At 54.8% G+C, this 7268-nt stretch overlaps 1 protein-coding gene across 1 annotated transcript in view; it reads left to right on the forward strand.

Moving 5' to 3' along the window:
- Positions 1 to 7268, forward strand: part of LOC105305786 (E3 ubiquitin-protein ligase HERC2) — a 127551-nt gene that overhangs the window by 17488 nt on the left and 102795 nt on the right. Inside the window, 5 exon segments of the mRNA XM_023523591.1 lie at positions 755 to 996; positions 1533 to 1684; positions 2882 to 3039; positions 3121 to 3234; positions 5116 to 5367. Coding sequence (XP_023379359.1) covers positions 755 to 996; positions 1533 to 1684; positions 2882 to 3039; positions 3121 to 3234; positions 5116 to 5367 — 918 coding nt within the window.

The following is a 7268-nucleotide window of genomic DNA, read 5'->3' on the forward strand; positions in this document are numbered from 1 at the left end:
TATTTCATTTAACAGTCACTTTTTTCCCAGATAAGTGATGAGGACGTGGTTTAAAATCAGAGTTCAGTGTGAAGACACAGTGTTCCTTCCTTTTCTCTGCGCCCTCCGTCCCGGTCCCCTTCCTTCATCTTCCCACCCTCCTGTCCGCGTGCCCTTATGGTGTTCTCAGAGGGGACGTGGCAGCGGTGGCATGCCATGTGACCTCTGTAGCTTGTATTTTCACTAAACAGCGTGTGCCGAAGAGCACCCTGTGTCAAGAAGCAGTTCCTGCCCTCACGTTCCCAGCGGCTCAGTATTCCCCGTGTGGACGTGTCATGATGTTTTAACCAGTTTCCTGTTGGTGGACACTTGTGTTGCCAGAGTTTGCTCCTCAGATAGTGTCACGATGATTCACCTCGTACGTTTGTTCCTCTGCTCACGCACAGGAGCCCATGGCGATGCACCCGGCATGGGCGGGCACACTAGCTCCTTACCACCAGACTATTCGCGTCAGCGTGACCCCCGCCAGCCCCCTGGAAGTAGGGACACCTGTCCCCTAGCCTTGTGCCTTGGCGTTTGGGCTTCTGCCTGTCGTGGTACCGATGGTAACCTGATGTGGACTGAGCATTTGAAATGCGTTTGGGGTCCACCACACTACTTTTTAATGGACTCTGCTAGAACAGAGGGCTGCAGAACACAGCCTGCTCAGGAACGGTGCGTCACCTGCCACCGAGGTGACACGGCCGGTTGGGTCCACATTGATGTTTTGAACCAGCTCTTCTCTACTTGCTTTGTTCTTATTTTACTAAGGAATTTACTCTCTTGCAGGGGTCGTTACAGGAGGTCATCGGATGGGGCTTAATAGGGTGGAAATACTACGCCAACGTCATCGGCCCCATCCAGTGCGCAGGCCTCGCCAGCCTGGGGGTCTCGCAGATCGCCTGTGCAGAGAAGCGCTTCCTGATCCTGTCACGGAGCGGCCGCGTGTACACGCAGGCCTACAGCAGCGACGCGCTGGTGGGTGTCGCGCGGTGTGCGCCCCCCGCCGCACTTAGTGGCGGGTTCTCGGCCAGGGTTGCTCGTGAGGTCCAGGCTCTCCGTCGTCGAGGCCGAAGGCCTATGAGTGCGCGGTCGTCGTGGGTGACTGCTCACGTTCAGGAGTCTCAGTCGTGCTGCCGTCGAGGTTTGGGACTCCTCGCAGGGACACTCACTGCACGCATGACCCCCATTTGTGAGCCAACTTTGGGGGCCGGGCAGTAGCAATGAGGCACAGGGCCGCACGGGTGCCGGCGGAGGGGGCTGCATGTGTCTGCTAAGGGGGCAGCTCTTCCTTGACCTGGGGGTCGCCACGCACAGGGCAGCCTGGTCACGTACGGAGTGCCTGTCCCTGGTGCCGCGCAGGTGGCTGGACAGCTGGCCCGGCAGCTGCCTGAGGCTCGTGTTGCTGCGTCGCGCAGCGCCGTTCGGTGAGACGCGCAGCCGGAGAGACCCGTGGTGTCGTCGTCGTCCTCGCAGCGCCACTGATCATTGTCTTCCCGTTTTTCCCCTTTTAGGCCCCACAGCTCGTCCAGGGTCTTGTCTCCAGAAACATCGTCAAAATCGCTGCCCATTCTGACGGTCACCACTACCTGGCCTTGGCCGCCACTGGAGAGGTGTACTCCTGGGGCTGTGGGGACGGCGGACGGCTGGGCCACGGGGACACCGTGTACGTGTGGCCCGCTCCTGTAACTCACATGCTCTCCCTTCGTGTTGCTTTCCCCAAAACAGGGCGGAAAGGAGGGTGTGGCTTGGTGTCTTCCCGCAGCTGCGGCAGGCTGGGCTAGATGGACAGGGCTGCCCGAGTGTCGCCCCTGGGAGATGGGTGGGTGCTCTGCCCGCAGCACGGGATGACGCCAGCGGCCTTGGTGCGCTCGTGTAGACTTTGGCCTGCAGGAGTGTTTTGTAGTAAAATACTGCTCAGTGGAGATGAAGTGCAGGCTGCGCAGTGTGTCCACTGCTCCCGGAGATGCAGAGAGGCCGGGGGCAGAGCACATGGCACGAGTCGGAGGGGAGCTTTGGGGGTGCGGCTTGAGCTGACCGGCGAGGAAGTGCCGAGTGGTCATGTGGTTGTCCCCGGCACGCCCCCTGCCTCTCTGCGTGTACTTACTCTGCAGAGTGGCGGGCGCTGAGTGCGTGGACCATGTCTCTGGAGAGGCAAGAGCGGGTGTCACCAAGCGTAGTGAACGCTTTCTGGATCGTATGCGCAGGGCGTCTCGCTAACTCTGAAAGCGGGCATCAGGTAGTGAGGCTTTTCAAACGGTTAATCCTCACGGCCTCCGCCTTCCCGTTTGTAAAGCACACGGCACCGTGATCAGTAACCTCGCTCCTCGTTCCTTCCTCACCAGTGTAACGCACACGTGGCTTTCAGCCGTCCAGAGGGGGCTGACCACCCGCCCCCTTGGTTGTAGGTGCGCAGTGCGACGTGGTCGGGAAGCACCGCAGCCGAAACATGGCGCGTTCCCACGCTGCCTCTGTGTCCCCGGCTGCCCTGTCTGCCACAGCCTATTGGTCTGGGCGCCCCTAAGCCAAGTCTGGGGCTTGCTAGCAGCTCCTTCCTCCGTAGCTGAGTGTCCTCTCTGCGGCCGGGCCGCCGTGGCAAAGCTGCCGTGGACCCGGTCGTACACGTGCTTCCCAGACGCCGCTTCGGTGGTCTGCCGCCCTGGCCGGTGCCACGCTCGCTCTGAGTGCTCGATTACCGAAGGTCAGGCGGTGTTCGGTGCTGGCGTCCTGCGTTCCTCAGTGGCGTCGTGACACCTGACACGAGGCTCCCACAAGGTTCCAGCGGGGGCGAGGCCACTCCCGGGTGGACAGACGCCTGTAGGAGGTGCCGGCAGGGCACCCACATTCCCCGTCCTCTCCACAGGCCTCTGGAGGAGCCCAAGCTCATCTCTGCCTTCTGCGGAAAGCAGGCCGGGCAGCGCGTGGTGCACATCGCCTGCGGGAGCACGTACAGCGCGGCCATCACCGCCGAGGGCGAGCTGTACACCTGGGGCCGCGGCAACTACGGCCGGCTGGGCCACGGTGAGGCAGCCGGGCCCGCCGCGTGCATGGGGCCGCCGCTTCTCAGGGACTCACGGTAACCACAGTCCCCTGTGTTTGAAGGCTCCAGTGAAGACGAGGCCATTCCGATGCTGGTGGCTGGGCTCAAGGGACTGAAGGTCATCGACGTGGCATGCGGCAGTGGGGACGCCCAAACCCTGGCCGTGACCGAGAATGGTACGTGGGACTTGTGCCGCCCGTAGGCGTTCACGACGAGGACGGCCACTTCCCTGGGGGCTGCGAGCTTGGAGCAGAGTGACCTCACAGGGCTGCCCCGTCACCACCTTTTAAGAGGGCGTACTCTGGGTGTTCTCGGCAGAGGTCCAGAGGTGACCGGAGTGGAAACGTCTGTAGCCCAGAGCCAGAGAGCTTGTTGATGGCTACCATCCTTTCTTTTTGGGTGTTTTATTTCTTAACAAAAAATAAGATGTTCTAAACTGTTCCTGGCTGACTACATGTCCTAACGACCCTCTGGCAAATCCTGCTCAGTCTGTCTGTCCTGTGGTGCGATGCTGTTGCTGGCTCGCTTGTCGTTAAGTTTAGTTTTGTATTTGTGTTCATTGGCGAGACCGTCCTCATTTCACTTTTTTTGAGGGTACATCATCGAGCTAGATGGTTCGGGTTGCGTCGTCTCTCGGGATCTGAGGTCGGTCTGTAGACTCGTGTGGTCTCATGAGGTTGGCCTGTCAGGATCAGCTGGGGGCCTCTCAGCCTGCGCTCGCCTGCAGAGGGGCAGTGGCAGATCAGAGACCATCTCAGGCACCTTGTGTCCACGTGGGTCCCACCCTGAAGGGACAGAGCAGTCAAGTTGCTGCTGCTGTGAGTCTTAGAGAAAAACGGTCTCATCGGGCACCCGAAAGGGCTCTTGTGGCACGAAGCTTTCGATTAGACATTGTTTTCAAGGGTCTGTTTTTGCGCTATCGAGACGCTTTATGAAACTCTTAACCAGAAAGCATGCTCCTCGGGAGGCCTCGTCAGGGTTTGTCCTTGTGTTCTTTGTGCGGAACTGCCATGTAAGTAAAACTGGCGACACGGCGACTCATCGACTCTGCTGGGGACTGCGCACGCTGCTTACCTCACAGTACTGCTTCTTTGGTGCCCCTGTCGCAGGGAAAAGTCCCTGCTACGTGATGTTTTTCTGCGACGACCGGGACAGTAGAAGCATCCTGGCCTGTGCAGTCTGGCCGGGGGGGACTGGGGTCCCTGAAAACATCAGCGAACATTGAGATTGCCAGCCGGGCTGTGTGACCGAGCATCGTGGCCATGGCACATGGGTTAAGCGCTCTCACTTTCGCTCATGCATGTTGTCCGGCCGCTTTCCTGTGACAGTGGCAGTTGGTAGTGGTGACAGAGATGTACCTCCCACAAACGCTAAAAGTCCTTACCGTCTGATTTTCAAGAACTTGGCTGACCTTCAGATTCGGGTAAAATAGAACGAGAACGGAGTCACGTGTGGAGTGATCTCATTTCTTCTGTCAAATTTCTTCTGATTTTTCTCATCTTTTATAGTTTTCGACTACACCTAATTTAGCAGGGTTTTTTTTAGCAATTCTCTGGAGTTTTTGTAAGTTATTCAGTTAGTTTTCAGAGTGAAACCCACCTTTTTTGCAACGTTACCTCATTCCTTGGTGTCATATGTAATTAAGTCCACACACTGGGAACGAACGTGGGCGCGCGGTTGAGTCGGGGGCGGCAGGCGGGGAGCTCAGTGCGCCCGGCCGTGCGTGGGGCCGGCTCAGGGCTGCGGGGCAGCGGGCTGTGGCGTTCAGAGCTGAGCCGAAGCCCTGCTGTGGAGCTCATGCTAGTCAGCGTCAGGGCTTTCTGGTTCATTCAGGTAAAGCAAACGGAAACCCCAAGCTTTCCTTCCGCCGAGTCTTTCTACGTCAGCCCGAAGGATAAACTAGATTTCATTCGGTCGGTAACCGTCTGTGTCACGTCAACTGTACACATGCGTGGTCTCGACTGGTGTGCTTGTTGGTCACAGTAGCTATTTCCAGCCGCTCGAAAGCTCCGTGCAGATGGACGGTCGCTGTAACTCGGCTGCGTTTGTGCTTTCAGGTCAGGTGTGGTCTTGGGGAGACGGCGACTACGGGAAGCTGGGCCGAGGCGGCAGCGACGGCTGCAAGACGCCGAAGCTGGTCGAGAAGCTCCAGGACTTGGACGTCGTCAAAGTTCGATGTGGAAGTCAGTTTTCTGTCGCTCTGACAAAAGATGGCCAGGTTTACTCCTGGGGAAAAGGTGACAACCAGAGACTTGGGCACGGGACAGAGGAACACGTTCGCTACCCCAAACTCTTGGAAGGCTTGCAGGGTAAGCGTGGCCGTGAACCTCTAACAGCGTTTTAAAGTTCCCAGGTGGTTCTTCCCCTGACGTTCCCCAAATGACCAGTCATGAGACGCCCTCACCCACGTTTAGGTGGGTGTGGGTGATAAATGGAAAGCGCTTTGTGTATGTTAAGAAACGGCCTAGAGTGACTTTGACCATGTTTCATTTGAAACTCATTCAGTTTCACCAACATTGGAGAGGTTTTTAGGTTTATAAATCACTTCGTAAGCTGGCTGCAGTGAGAGTGCCTCCTGTTTGGCGTGTCCCCTGTCATTACACTGTGGACACAGGCGACTTCGGATCTGCATGGCGCTGTGGGAGCTGAATGGGAGGTGGGTGGGGTCTGCATAGAACGATCGCATTTGAACTCATCCTTGGTGAGTCCTGCTAGTTTGGTTCTGAGAGCACCCAGCATGCACTCTGGGTGGAGGGGGCGAATGGGAGCCGAGGCACACAGGTGTCCCTCACAGCTGCCTTCTGAAGTCCGGGAGCCGGTGACCCTGTAGTGCTTATCTTCGGGATGGGCAGATCTTTTTAAAGGGCCAGACTGTAAGTATTTTGGATTTGAGGGCTATATGCTGTCTGTCCCAAGTACTTAGTTCTGCCGTTGTTGCCCCAAAGCAGTATGCAAACAAATGGGCTTGGCTGTGGTCCAGTACGGTTTCATTCACAAAAACAGGCCTTGGGCTGCGAGGGCTGCAGTTTGTCGGATTCCTGAGTCGGATGCTGCTCTGTGTTTTTGCTGTTGTCTAAGGGGAGTTTAGGAGTCAGACTCTTAAGTAGAACTTGCCGGTTTCTTTCCCCATTGCTTGCATTTTCGGGCATGGTGACTAGTACCTTGCCGCCTGGAAGTTTTGTATGCTCCTCTGGGCTTTATGATTTTCTAAGCTTCCGACATAAGCTGCAGAGTAGCACAACCTGTCGCATGCCATGGAGCTGTACTTGAATTCCGTTTGCCTTCTTGTTTATATTCCCTTCATCTAGTAAAAAACAAAACCCACTTCTTCAGCTGTGTTTATCAGGTACAGACATAGCTTACCGTGGGAGTGATCGTTGATACGACTGTTTCGGTGATAGGCTCTTAGGATAGAATTGTTCCCCTAACCATAGTAGTTTTTCAGCTGAGTTATTTTTATATAGTAACGTTTCTGAAAATACCCCTTGTGTGGGTCATGTTAGACTTACTAGTGATCAAACATACAGTACTTCGCTAGCACTATTTAAATAGAAAAAATGGTCTCCGGCCACGCCGCCCTGAACACGCCGGATTTCGTCTGATCTCGGAAGCTAAGCAGCGTTGGGCTTGGTTAGTACTTGGATGAGAGAGACCACCTCAGGAAAACCAGGTGCTGGAGGCATAAAAAGTAAATAATAAATAAGTAGAAAAAATGGATTTTGTATTTACATCATTTGACTTTGGAGAAAAATAGATCTTGTTTTAGAAAACTTCCTCAACGAAGAGTCTACTTTAACATTCACCACTAGACCACAATCTGGGCCATAAAACGTACTTTATCACATTCAAAAGAAGAAAATCAAAGTCTGCTCTCAGACCACAGTGGAATGAAACTAAGAATCAGTAACAGCCAGATAATCCCCAAGTACATGGAGATTAAATAGCAAACTTCAAAATAACATGAGTCAAAGAAGCAATCTCGAGAAATTCTAAAATATTTCGAATTACGCGAAAATGAGAACACAACTTACCAGAATTTGCAGGATGCAGTGAAAGCCATGCTTGGAAGGAAATTTATCACATTAAAGGCATATTTTAAAGAAGAAGAAAGATCTAAAATCAGTAATCTTTGTGTACAACAAAGGAAGCCACCAACAATTGTCTTGAACACCAAATGTGAGACCATTTTAATGACCAGGTTGTGGAACCT

This window comes from Pteropus vampyrus, unplaced genomic scaffold, assembly GCF_000151845.1.
Source record: "Pteropus vampyrus isolate Shadow unplaced genomic scaffold, Pvam_2.0 Scaffold395, whole genome shotgun sequence".
In the NCBI taxonomy this organism is placed as follows: domain Eukaryota; kingdom Metazoa; phylum Chordata; class Mammalia; order Chiroptera; family Pteropodidae; genus Pteropus; species Pteropus vampyrus.